We start from the raw sequence: 13943 nt of genomic DNA on the forward strand, positions 1-13943 counted from the left end.
TTGTATCACTCCACTTCTTTCTGTTTGCACATTACATAAGACTGTCAGTCTGTGTAATGGTGGTGGGATTTTTCAGTAGCAATTTTACAGGTTACGATACGCCGGTCGATGGCAACATATCTTTTTTAGCGAGTCATTGAATCATTCACTCACTCAAGCAATTTTCTCAAATCACTGATTCACGGGGGAACAAAGCGCAATTACAATGCATATGGCACAGAGAAGTGCATCAGTTTGTGCTTTTATTTCTTTCACTTAAAATGTAAGTTACTTAAATTCCTTACTAACGTGCATATATATATTTAGAAATTAACATTAACCATAAATAAAAGCTAAGGATTGTGTGTTGTTATTCTATGTTAGCTATTGTATTAACTGTTTTCAAACCCTACCTTATTGTGTCCTTACTGGACATGATGTGTTCTTCTAGCTACAGAACAATCACAAAGCACAACCAATCAGAGAAGCGTGTGGGCGGGCTCACGCTTGCGTCCGAGTGTATGATCCTGCAATACCGGAGTGGAGGTAAGATGTCCAATCAAAAGTCTTTAATACCTCCATCTGCTGTATTAAATTCTATATCTGCAGTATTAAATTCAGCATCTTATTCTATAGTCATATTTGACAGCAGTGCCAGGCCAGCAGTCTCAAGTGAGACCGGAGCTGACCCCCACCACCAACCCCACCAAATGCCTAACCCCACCGCAACACTCAATCTAACCAAAAGAAAAAAATTAATATTAATGACCATACATGCTGAATGGTGAGAATAACCAATCGATTTTACAAGATGTGACTCCACCGAACTGACACCAACTTGAAGACCTCTATCTCTCTTCCCCAAAATTTCAAATCAATCTTGAGCCAAGCCCCCCCAAAACCCTCCCATCTGATAAAGCAGTGATAGAGCAAGGACCTGACAAATGATGTACAGCCTGCTGTCTTCAGGAACATATTGGATTTTCAGGCCGGCTGATTTGCTGAGAGATTGAGCCCAAAACCCCCACTTTCATCCCCCTTGTGGCATCTTAAAGGAGGCCTTGGGGAATTCAGCTTTTTTTTTTTTAATTGATTCATTGTTGCAATTAAAAATAATTCCAGGAGCCCCTTGAGGTATCACAGAATAAGTATGTGCACGTGTGTGTATGTTCTTGTGCCTCACTAGGAAACGGGCCCAGCCCCCCAATCACAGCTGTGCTCCATGGACACAAACTAGTGGCGAGCCGGCAGGGGCTTTAAAAATCCAACAACACTAATCAGCAAATTGATTACAGGACGTTTCTTCTTTCAGCAGGGCTTACAGCACCTAACACACAATCAAGGCTAGACTTATCCTGCATCGACAACAACGCACACCAGCAGTGCAGCTGCCACCATTTCAAACTAAATGACCGTAAGCGAGTGTGGGACAACATCCATCATGTTGTTTCAATTTACAGTCTGTGGTCGCTTTTAAAACAGACAGTAAACAACTTTGACCGAAAATTAAGTAGAAATACTTTTTGCTATGCTAACAAATAACGGATTTGAAACCCTGTATCAAAATGATGCATTTTCATACACACAAATGGGGTTCAGAAAGCACTAACATGATTGAAAACATGTTTAATTCCAATAAATCCTTGTTTTGAAGTTCAGGGTTCTTCAAAAACATCTTGCGTACGCCACGTCATGTGATGTGTTGCTGGGGAATCCCACTCCCACCTTCCCAAAATGAAAAACAACTGGATTTAAGGATTTGTGCTTATTCGTCATTTGGTATTACGTCCTCTGGGATTAACATTTCTATTACTAAATGTGAAAGGCAGTAAGAGAGACAGTAATCATAGATCAAGGGGGTAAACCCCTCATCGAAACACTCCTGTAAAACAAAGGGAATAGAAAATCATATGATTTAGGTATGTGGCATTCAGCTCAGAGAAATTTCCCTGAGGGATGTTTGTCTTAAAAGGAGGATTACTCTTTATTTCGCTTCATATAAAACATCCATTGAAATGTACATACATTCTTAGTGGTTCATTAGTGTCAGTCACTATTCCAGTGAAGACAGTCTCAGCCCAGATGTTACTATGGCACTGCATTAAAAACAAACGTATACAGCACTTCAGACTTAGTCAGATTCCATCCTCCTTCACGTATTCCACATTCTCCAGTGTACAGTGCATCGGCTCTGATGAAAGCACATTAATCTATCTAAAAAAATGATATTAAAGATTAGATGGATTGGTGTGGAGCTATTATAAAATGTAGGTAAAATAGAAAGACGGCCTACATAATCATTTAAATGAGTCGGGCCCAGGCTTTTATGCGAATCTCTCAAAGCCTGTCAAGAAATATCTGGGTCATACTTCACGACAAAATCATCAAAAAAAAAAAATTGTATTAAGATTTTGCATATAGAAAACCCAAGCCTACATGTCAGTAAAATTAAGATATTTTGCATTGTGACATTATTTTATCCCCATTTATCATAACTGTAATACTTGAAGTTTTACATTGTCTTGAAGATTCGTATTAATGCAATACAATTATAAAAAATGAACAGTATGGTATTACTATATTTTTTTCTCTTTCGATTTTAGAGTAAAATACAAATGGATTTTTTTTGACAGGTTTTGTAAGATTCGTCCTAGAACACATCTGATACAGCGAGCGCTTAACTCCAACAGTTGTTGTTTCTCGTCGGCTTCAGGTGTTCTGATAGGAGAGTAACGTCTTATTTTCGGTTGAGGAGCTGGCGAGAGTGGGTGTGTACGGCCTCCACGAACGCGCCAACATTTTCTGGATCCATATCAGGGTACAGGCCATGACCCAAATTAGCGATGTAGCCCTTGGTGCCAAAGCCCTCCAACATCCTCTTCACAATCTCTGATATGCGCTCCTGATCACACATAAAGAGTGTTTAGGTTGGATATCATACATAAGAATTTATTCTCTGTCAGAAAAAGCTAATGTTTTTCAAATAGGCTGGGCAGTCACACCCCTATAACTTCTGAAATGATGGTGGGAAAAAAATTATAATTGGGAGGCATCAAGACAATGCTATGAAAGCCATAATTGTAGTGAATGAGCAATGAAAGCCAGAGACGGCTCTGTGTGGAAAACAGCTGTTCTTAAGGCTCATATTTCTAGCAGGGCCTAAATTTGTAAAAACAAAATGGCCTCTCTAACCAGAACAGAAGCATTGCTTTTCAAGCACAAAACACTTCTATATAGCCTAGACTAAACCGAAGTGATGCAGAGAATTGGTTTGTTTTGTGTTGTTTCGACGTTCCTGTCCTCACCTTGGTGGAATATAGAGCGCAGGGATCCATGTTGCCTTGCAAACAAACTTTTCCTCCAGTCCTGACACTGAGAAACACAAACAAGACTATTTACACTACCATACAAACGTTTGGGGTCGAAAATACTTTTTGGGGTTTTGAAAGAATTCATTACCATGATGGCAAATATGTATTTTTAATAGCCATTACTCCAGTCTTCAGTGTCACATGATCCTTCAGAAATCATTGTAATATGCTTGTTTGGTGCTCAAGAAATATTTCATATTATTATCAGTTGTAAAACAGTTGTGCTGTTTAATACTTTTGTTGGAAAAGGAATTTTTTGATCAATAGAAAATTCAAAAGAACAGAATTGATTTGAAACAGAATTTTTTTGAGTTTTGATTTGTTTAAGATAGTTTCTAAATAATTCCCATACTTCAATTTGTAGGCGACTCTACTATTCTTTTAAAATGTATAGAAACAGCAATAACAGAGATTAAGTTGCTGAATTCAGACTCTACAAAAGCCTTTCATTTTACTGGATTAAAAATCTGGTTGGTTGTGATTTTATTTCTACAAGTCTAGAAACTGTAGTGTTCCATTTCAGTTCATACAGATAAAAAAAACTAATGAAAATGTAATGAGGACACAACTGTCTTATAACTGACCTCTACATTTGAAGCATAAAACAACTAATATAAAAAACAAGACAAGAAAATCTCAACATTAAAGAGTAAAGAACTCTTTATCCAAAAGAAAAAAAACATCCATGTGTTTGGATGTACTTTTTTGGAGTTTAGCCAAAAAAAAAACAGTACAAATTAATTTGCAACGTGTAAAAATATTTCATGGTGAGATTTTTTTATGAAGACCAAAAGCTTTTAGCCAAAACTCGGCTAACGTGAAATATTAATAACACTGCCCACTGTCCATTGTGAAGGTGGTAGTGGCATCATGTTGTAAGACTGGAGGGTATCTTATTCTTGTTTTATTCTTATTAAAACAATGAAAGGATGGTGCGAATACATATAGGGAAAGACTATCTTTTTTTAAAGTTCTAAAAAACAAAAAGGAAAATGTATTATAATGGGTCACCAAATAAATTGCAATCAATCTGGAGCAAATCTGTATGAGAAGAGACAAAAAGAAGAGAAAAAAAAACCTTCCCCCCTATATAAACTTGAGTTTCAGTGCTTTGAAGTAAAACCATCAAGGAACAAAATTACAGTATGGGATCTTGAAGGGAGAACTGCTTAAGAGTCTAAACACTTTTACAGGCAAAATCAGAAATCCAGAAACATCACATCTCTGTGACTGACCGTGCTGAACGCGGATCTATGGTCCAGTCGAGACCCACGACTTCATAACCAGACTCAGAGAGGTCCTCAAGTCCATAATGACCATCTTTAGCAAAAACAATCTGAAAATGAAACAGAAAAGACAGAAGTTACAGAGGGTCCAATGGATCATGAAAGAAGACTCTTTTGGGACTCTTTGTGACCTGTAACAAAACCTGACCTGATACTGACAACTAGTGGCAAAACGATGTAACTACAAGTGAGGATTAGTGTGCTGTGCATTGTGGAACATTGCTCATCTCTGCATACTTATGCTCAAAAAGAAAATGTTAATATATCTAATAATTTTAATATTCATTCAGAGATGAATATATGAAAATATACTCTAAAATATATAAACATTATGTGATTTTATATGTTTTAAATTGTAAGTATATTTCACAATTTTTACTTAAAGGTGCACGGTGTAATTTTTAGCGGCATCTAGTGGTGAGGTTGCGAATTGCGGTGAAGTTACGGTGGCCGACAGGAAAAGATGTCATCGTCTGAGACAGCAGAGAGTAGCCAGTTAAACAAAGGCTTCTTTACAAAAGATAAATTAAGAAATTAGGTTTACTTAATTTCAGTAAATCGATATGTTATTGCAAATATTTCTGTTACTTGTTCATCATTGTTTCAGTGTTTTATTTGCTGACATTAGCTAGCTTCTTTGCACAAAGAACAACATAGTGACGAAACGCGCTTGTCCATTTAGAGCTACTGAAGAAACATGTCGACGCATTTCAATGTAAGGGGACCCGTGGTCTATGTAAATAGAAATGGCTCATTCTTAAGGGGCTGTTTACACGACACTGCTTTCAACTAAAAATGTTAAACTTTTAATGCGTTTTGGCTGTTCGTGACATGACAACGGCGTTTTGGGTGCCTGAAAACACAAACTTTTAAAAACGGGTTTCAAAGTGCAAGTTTTTGAAAACGATCTCCGTGTAAACAAAAACGCGAATCTCTGAAGACGATGACATTATGCACATGCGTATTACGTGTTCAGTCTATAGTGTTTCATCGCCATCTAATGACCCTGTATTTCTGTATCACCCTGTATTCTGTTTCAACCCAGAATACACGGTTTTTAGTAGTTTTCGCTGATCTGTGTGAAAGGGGATCTTTTTGACAATGGTGTCGTCTGTACACGGAAAACTCAAAGGAAAATCTTCTCGGTTTTAAGCATATCGTTGTCGTGTAAACGTACCCTTAGGTAATAAAAACATAAAGGTTAATTAAGTAAGGCCTTTATACACTACTGAAAACATAGTTATGTATATGATATTGTATTTCTGTCAACAGATCCTCCTAAATATTACACAATGCACCTTTAACTGTCATGCACGAGATGCTGCAAGACGCGAGCGCAACGGTAAAAGAAGTCTGTCTAGCGTGTGTTTACATTTAAAAATAATGAGAAAATTATACAGTGAAATGTAAAAACCCATTCGACTGTGCTACTATGGTCCAGTCGAGACCCACAAGTATTTACGTTCTTTTGCAATCTTTACCGTGTGCTCGAGTCTCTTGCAGCATCTCACGCTTGATGATGCGGCATTCTATAAATCCAGCGCTCGAGTTAAAAAAAAAGTTCAACTTTTAAAAAAACGCATCTCTAGACCTTTTTTTGTTTCACTGAACTGCGTCTCACGTTTTTAATAGGAAAAACACATTCTGTGTGAATTTACCCTAAGAAACTTCTTTCAAAAACAAAAATGTTATGGTATGTAACAGTTTAAATGAACATTAACCACTGTTATTATATAATATTATATTATAATTTAAATAATAATACCTTCTTCTTTCACCATTAATTTCGCTCCAAAAAATGGCAATGCAGCACTTCTCATGGTACTAACTTCTTAGGATGAATTATGTTGTTGTATTCCACATTTGAAAGACATCAGCTACTTATTAATTAAAAGTTATTATAATGCATTACAAAAATATTTGCAAGAGTGGAGAAAGACGTTAATAAAAAATAACGTTAATAAAATTTAAAAAAATAAATACAGTGCTCAAGCTCAAAAGATAGACTCTACTCACCATTGGCACATTGTCTAAACCAGATTCTTTGATCTTGTCCTTAACACGGCAAGCAATGTCTCTCAGATATGGCAGAGAAAACTCTTTAAACTCCGCTGGGCCCAAACAGCCAGTATGAGACTCGAAAACCTGCAGAGCCTAAAGGACAGACATTTAGTGACACCTGTTTAAAATACATTCTGTCTGTAAAAATAAATAGTGCTACATAATTTTAAATGGTTCCCCTTCTTCAAATCATCTCACTATTTCTCTCACCTGAGCTCCGGCTTTCACCTGCCCAAGAAGATACTCCACAATGACATCTGTTAGCTGGCTCAGTAGTTTGTGGCTGGCCTCTGGGTACCTGTAGAGCCAGCGTTTAGCCTTCGAGTGTGTCACAGAGCCTCCTCCTTCAATCATGTAGGACATTAGAGTCCACTGGCATTCATAAAAGACATAACAGATGACGAGTGAGGCCATTGTGTTCTTTTTTAAGCAGTATCTCTAGGTATGTGAGGATCGTTGCTTGTTTTTCTCACCGGAGCTCCAGTGAAGCCAATGAGAGGAACTTTTCCCTCTATTTTGTGCCGTGTCAGCGTGATGGCTTTAAAAACGTAGTCGAGTTCAGCCGACAAGTCCACTTTAGTCTTTAGTCTCTGCAGATCTTCAGGCTCCTTCAGTGGTTCTGGGAATGTGGGGCCTTTTCCTGGACTCATCTGAACCTCCATTCCCATGGCCTGCTCATACACATTTCACATATGAAAAGAAATTCACACTGATGTACAATGTTAATTCGGTAAGTTAGAGGTCAAATTATGCGTCAATGACCTGAGGGACCACCAAGATGTCAGAGAAGATGATAGCAGCATCAAATGGGAATCGTCGGAGTGGCTGAAAACAGATACTTGAGAGTTTAAAAACTAGGGCTGGGCGATATGGCCAAAAAAATTATCACAATAATTTTTTTTATATCACTCAATATCGATAATTATGACGATAAATGTCAAATTTTTATTTCTTTCAAGTTTAAAGGCAGATTTTTGCTCCTAAGTGAAAGTTGTAGAAACCAGAGTGTTAATTGTGGTTTTAAACTACTCTTTATGGTCAGAACATATCATGACAAACAGGTGAACATTTCACAAATCTCAGGTAGAACATTCAAACATTTGTCATTTTTCCACAACAAAATAAATCTCTTAATAGAAATTTTAATTTCTTAGTTTCTGCATGTGCTAATGGGGGATATTGTTTCAAGTCTTGAAACAGGTTGGTGTTGTCTGACTTTGATGGCACGTATCTTCAGCACAGTTTGCAGTGCAGGCTGCAATATTAATATTACTGTACATGTTTTGTCCCGAAACGCATATTTGACAGTGAGTTGACAGTAGTATTAGCATGAGTTAGGATGCAGATTTACTAAATTAAATTCATGTTCATTAACAAAAACAGGAACATCTGTTGAAACAAAATGAACAACCTCAATTTTATTTGGTAAAATGTAATATTCTGACTTTGAGTTTTATTAAAATTAACCATTGGTCATCCAGTATCATGCATTTAGATCATGATAACCACAGATAAGACCAGGCATAGCCTATAGCACCTCACTATCATGGCAAAATGTAACTTTATGGTTTTTGGTATTTGTATGAAAAACATAACCTAAATACATTATTAAATACTGTAATTATATTCCATTAGTCCTTTAATACATGGTCTACATTAATAATATAATACAATATGTATAAAACTCAATATGCTACAATTATAAGAAGGAAGCAGGTAAGAAGGAGCTCAGTTGAGTTTTGTTAACCTGTAATGTAAGCTCACAGCAAGCTTCAGGGGAACGGCATGTCTCAAAGAAATCTTTCAATGCCCTCAATTCCCTGAACTCTGTAAAACAGATAATAAAGGATGAAAAGAATAACTTCATGAGAAATGACAGCATGTAGCACTGGAGGTGCTCATCAGCACCTAAGACTGATACATACCTGGCAGATAGCGGCCAGCCTGTCTCATACACCACACTGGAATGTGCTCAATCTCCTCTCCTCGCGCAGCTCTTAGAAATGTGTCATTCTTCAGCTCTGGAAAGCCTTTGGGGCTGGGATGGAAAACAGCAAAGACAAAATATGTCAATATTTAACTCGCAACATTACTTTTCTTCAAATCTTCAGATCTGAATTAATTCATGTATCGTTTGAGTCCCCTCCCTCAGGTCCTGATGATCAGGTTTCACAGATGTTTTAAGCAGCAAGTGGACCGAGTAGATAAGGGCTTCTGAGATCAGGGGCCTAACGGTTTACTTATTCTTCACAGCTTATCACTTACAAAACACAAAAAAAAGTCATGAAGATACACACTACCATTAAAATAATTGAGGTCTAAGATCTTTTTAAAGAAATTAATACTTTAATTCAGCAAGGGCACATTAAATTGGTCAAAAGTGACATTAAATACCTTTACATAGTTGCTGCTTAATGTTTTTGTATCTTTGATCAATAGAAAGTAACAGTGTGATAATAATAACTTCATAAACTAATTGCATAAAGACAGTAGAGTGGGAATGCTCCAAAATAATTAATTAAATATTAATGATTTGATAATAATACCCTCTATAACTATTTATTATTGCAAATTCAATACTGACATAAAATACAGCTTGAACATTATTCACTTTATTATCCCTCTATTTTGTGATTTAAAGAACGAAGTTTCAGAGTGCCATTATTATTGGTTATTTTTACTTGAACTGTATACACATTTTCCACATATCAAGAAAATATGTTTTCAAAACGAAACTGCTTAACATGCAACTTCTCTGACAGTGGCTACTTTTTGAAGTCCTGTAAAAGCATCTTCTACTTTTGTAACAAATTCTTAACTTACATTTTATTGTATCATGTCAGTGAGCTCTGGCCCTATAACAATAGATATAAAGTAATCATCCAAATACTCCAATCAGAATTCATTCATTCATCATTAACTTACAGAATCAGACTGTCCTTGTCCATTATTACCGGCTTCAACGAAGGGCTTCAATGAAATTATGCAAGCTTGACAAGCTGTTTTACCGTTTGACAGTGTTGAAACAATGTGAATAACGTCACGCCTCAAAACTGCAGGGTGCGGCCATCTTGAAATCGTCACGTGACCATAAGTAGGCTGGACTTAGAGGGGATGTGACTTAAAGGAATAGTTTACCCAAAAATCATGATTTACTCACCCCTATGCGGTTCCAAACCCGTATGAGTTTCTTTGTTCTGTTGAACTAAAATTTGGAAGAATGTTGGTAACCACACAATTGATAGTAATCATTGACTTCCATAGTATTTTTAAACTGTGTACAATGACATTACATTATTCTACTCATCCTTCAAGCATTGAACATTAAAAATACATTTAAAAGTGTAAAAGCATCAACAAGGTAGCCTACTTTCAACAGACCACGAAGACCATCATTCCACAGCAAAATCGGACGGTTAAATATCACGGTGGTAATCTGTATTATGTTGCTTATATATATATATATATATATATATATATATATATATATATATATATTTTTTTTTTTTTTTTTTTTTAGCTACTTCAGCATTGCGTGATACTATTTCAAAGTGATTTCAGTCATTTTGACTGATAATAAATTTTATTCACCTGTGAAAACAAACCTGGAAAGAGACTTGGGTTTGGGGAGAAAAAAAAGACATTTGTGCATTCCAGTGAATTATTAATGGCATATATCGTACGTAAATTAAATCGTTGAGAACAGACCACAAATGTGCAGTACCTTTTTCATATCACAGCGGAAAGCAAAAGGAAAAAAGAAAATAATCATGAGGAAAAGAATGCAGTGATGAAAAGAGCTCTTGCCATAGTTAATCTTGTTTAAAGATTAAAATACCAAGTGTTACGTTATTCTCATGTTACTCTTAAATAAGAGACGTTACACACCATATGACTAGTAAGTCAAAGTCCAAATCACAGTCTTTGCTGTCCCAACTTAATTGATATAAGTAGTGTAGAACATTATATAGAAACTGTGTCTATTCCTCGCTTAGTGAGGCCAAACAATAAATCTAGTGTAGGATCTAGCAAAAATCTTATTGTAATTAAACCAGAAAATCTAAATATCAGTGAACAAAAACAATTTCTAAAGCTAGGTCTTCTAAACATTAGATCGCTCACACCTAAGGCGGTTATTGTAAATGAAATGGTCACAGATAATAGTTTCGATGTACTTTGCCTTACTGAAACCTGGCTTAAACCAAATGATTATTTCGGTCTAAATGAGTCTACTCCACCAGGATACTGTTATAAGCATGAGCCCCGTCTGATCGGTCGTGGCGGCGGTGTTGCAACAATCTATAGAGATATTCTTAATGTTACTCAGAAAACAGGTCACAGGTTTAATTCGTTTGAAGTACTTGGGGGCAGTCATGGCCTAATGGTAACAGAGTTGGACTGGTGACTCAAAGGTTGCTGGTTCGATTCCAGTACCGGCAGGAATATGACTGAGGTGTCCTTGAGCAAGGCATCTAACCCCCAATTGCTCCCCGGGCGCCACTCAAGGCTGCCCGCTGCTCCTGGTGTGTGTATCCACGTTTGCAGTGTGTGTGTGTTCACTACTCACTACTCTGCTCCTAATGTGTGTGCACTTACTTGGATGGGTTAAATGCAGAGGTCAAATTCCAAGTATGGGTTACTATACTTGGCCATCACGTGTCACTTTCACTTGTGCTAAATGTTACGCTCTTCGATGCAAGAAACAAATCCATATTATCTCTAGCCTTGGCTACCCTATATAGACCTCCAGGGCCCTATGCTGATTTCCTAAAAGAGTTTGCATACTTTCTCTCAGATCTATTGGTCAATGTCGATAAAGCAATAATTGTTGGAGACTTTAACATACACGTAGATAATACAAATGATGCGTTAGGGACTGCGTTTACAGATTTATTAAACTCCTTTGGGGTCACGCAAAACGTCAGTGGTCCCACTCATCGTCTAAATCATACACTAGATTTAATTATATCATATGGAACCAATCCAACTGATATAAATATTATACCGCAAAGTGATGATCTCACTGATCATTACATGGTAACTTGTATAATACGTACTGCTGAAATGTGTCATGTTGCGCCACGTTATAGACCAGGCAGAACAATCCTTCCAACCACTATAGATAGATTCTCAAATAGCTTACCTGATCTATCTCAGCTGCGCAGTGCACCCAAACAAACAGATGAACTAGAGGAAATGACTAGCAGTTTGAGCACCATGTTCTCTAGTACACTAGATATTGTTGCACCAATTAGATTAAAAAAGGTTAGAGAGAAAACTAAAGCACCATGGTACAACAGTGCTACGCATGCAATCAAGAGAGAAACTCGTAACTTAGAGCGTAAATGGAAACAAACTAATTTAGAGGTCTTTAGAATCGCCTGGAAAGACAGTATGTCACGTTATAAAAAGGCTCTAAAAGCAGCCAGGGCTGAGCATCTCCGCAAACTAATAGAAAATAACCAAAATAATCCAAGGTTTTTATTCAACACCGTGGCTAGACTAACAAATAAACAAACATCACCAGAGCAAAATATTCCATTACAATATAGTAGTAATGATTTTATGAATTACTTCAATGAGAAAATAGAAAGCATCCAAAACACAATTGTAAATATACAATCCTCTATGATGTCTTATGATTCAGCCTCAATTATGGCCCCTCTAGAACAACTACACCGCTTTACAACTATAGGACAGGAAGAGCTAAATAAACTTATCATTGCATCTAAACCAACAACATGTTTATTAGATCCAATACCCACTAAACTACTGAAAGAAGTGTTACCTGTAGTCGAAGAGCCTCTTCTTAATATTATTAACTCGTCTTTATTTTTAGGTCATGTTCCAAAAATATTCAAGCTGGCAGTAATAAAACCTCTCATTAAGAAACCGCAATTAGATCCAAATAACTTAGCAAATTACAGACCCATCTCAAATCTTCCATTTATGTCTAAAATACTAGAAAAAATTGTGTCCGCTCAATTGTGCTCTTTCTTACAAGAAAATGATATCTATGAAAAATTCCAGTCGGGATTCAGACCGCATCATAGCACAGAAACTGCGCTAGTTAAAATTACAAATGATTTACTTTTAGCTTCTGACCAAGGCTGTATCTCAATACTAGTTCTACTCGATCTTAGTGCTGCGTTCGATACTATCGATCATAAAATACTCTTGGATCAACTACAAAACTACACTGGTGTTCAGGGACAGGCATTAAGCTGGTTTAGATCATACTTATCAGACCGTTACCATTTTGTCTGTTTAAATGGGGAAAAATCAAAGATAACGTCAGTAGACTATGGAGTGCCGCAAGGATCGGTGGTAGGCCCTCTGCTATTCTCAATATACATGCTGCCACTTGGTAATATTATAAGAAAACATGGAATTAATTTCCACTGTTATGCTGATGACACTCAATTATATATCTCATCACGACCAGATGAAAACACTAACTTATCTAAATTGACAGAGTGTCTAAATGATATAAAATGCTGGATGACGTGTAATTTCCTGCTATTAAATTCAGATAAAACGGAGGTACTACTTATTGGTCCAAAAAACTACCCACAAAATCCCTTACAATACAACTTTAATTTAGAAGGATGTCCTGTTACTTTATCCACTACAGTAAAAGACCTGGGTGTTATACTAGACCGCAACTTGACTTTCGAAAATCATATTTCATATATTACAAGAACAGCCTTTTTCCACCTTAGAAACATTGCTAAGCTACGTAACATGCTATCTGTTTCTGATGCAGAAAAGTTAGTTCATGCATTCATGACCTTCGAGACTAGATTACTGTAATGCTTTATTAACTGGTTGTCCTGCATCCTCAATAAACAAGCTACAGTTAGTGCAAAATGCAGCTACTAGAGTTCTTACTAGATCAAGAAAATCATATAACACCTATTTTATCATCTCTACACTGGTTACCTATTAAGTTACGTATCAATTACAAAGTATTCCTACTGACCTATAAAGCCCTAAATGGTTTAGCTCCTGTGTATTTAACAGACCTTCTATCGCCATACAATCCATCGCGCTCTTTAAGATCACTAAATTCGAGGCTTCTGGTCATTCCTAGGATATCTAAGTCCACTAAAGGAGGGAGGGCGTTCTCACATTTAGCTCCTAAACTCTGGAATAGCCTTCCTGATATTGTACGAGACTCAGACTCGCTGTCCCAGTTTAAAACTACATTAAAGACGCATCTCTTTAACCAAGCATTCACTTAATG

General features: G+C 36.7%; 1 protein-coding gene across 1 annotated transcript; it reads right to left on the bottom strand.

Annotated features, from left to right (window-relative positions):
* Positions 1-1938: 1938 nt before the first annotated feature.
* urod (uroporphyrinogen decarboxylase) lies at positions 1939-9784 on the bottom strand. The gene is made up of 10 exons (XM_077229088.1): positions 9623-9784; positions 8623-8735; positions 8445-8524; positions 7460-7522; positions 7171-7368; positions 6908-7069; positions 6653-6790; positions 4586-4686; positions 3285-3351; positions 1939-2881 (listed from the first exon to the last, which is right to left on the bottom strand). The coding sequence occupies exons 1-10, from the start codon at positions 9643-9645 to the stop codon at positions 2717-2719; spliced, it is 1110 nt and encodes a 369-aa protein (XP_077085203.1). The 5' UTR covers positions 9646-9784; the 3' UTR covers positions 1939-2716.
* Positions 9785-13943: the final 4159 nt, after the last annotated feature.

The sequence above is a fragment of the Siphateles boraxobius genome, unplaced genomic scaffold (genome assembly GCF_051911475.1).
Source record: "Siphateles boraxobius isolate OS27281-9 unplaced genomic scaffold, OSU_SipBor_1 1, whole genome shotgun sequence".
In the NCBI taxonomy this organism is placed as follows: domain Eukaryota; kingdom Metazoa; phylum Chordata; class Actinopteri; order Cypriniformes; family Leuciscidae; genus Siphateles; species Siphateles boraxobius.

What these genes read in the sequence shown, in the direction of transcription:
- urod (XM_077229088.1), bottom strand. Translation starts at nt 9,645, where the DNA reads ATGGACAAGGACAGTCTGATTCT. An exon ending in GGCTGGCCGCTATCTGCCAG is followed by an intron (nt 8,525 to 8,622) that starts GTATGTATCAGT and finishes TCTGTTTTACAG; the next exon opens with AGTTCAGGGAATTGAGGGCA. An exon ending in GCGCTCTATATTCCACCAAG is followed by an intron (nt 2,882 to 3,284) that starts GTGAGGACAGGA and finishes ATGTGTGATCAG; the next exon opens with GAGCGCATATCAGAGATTGT.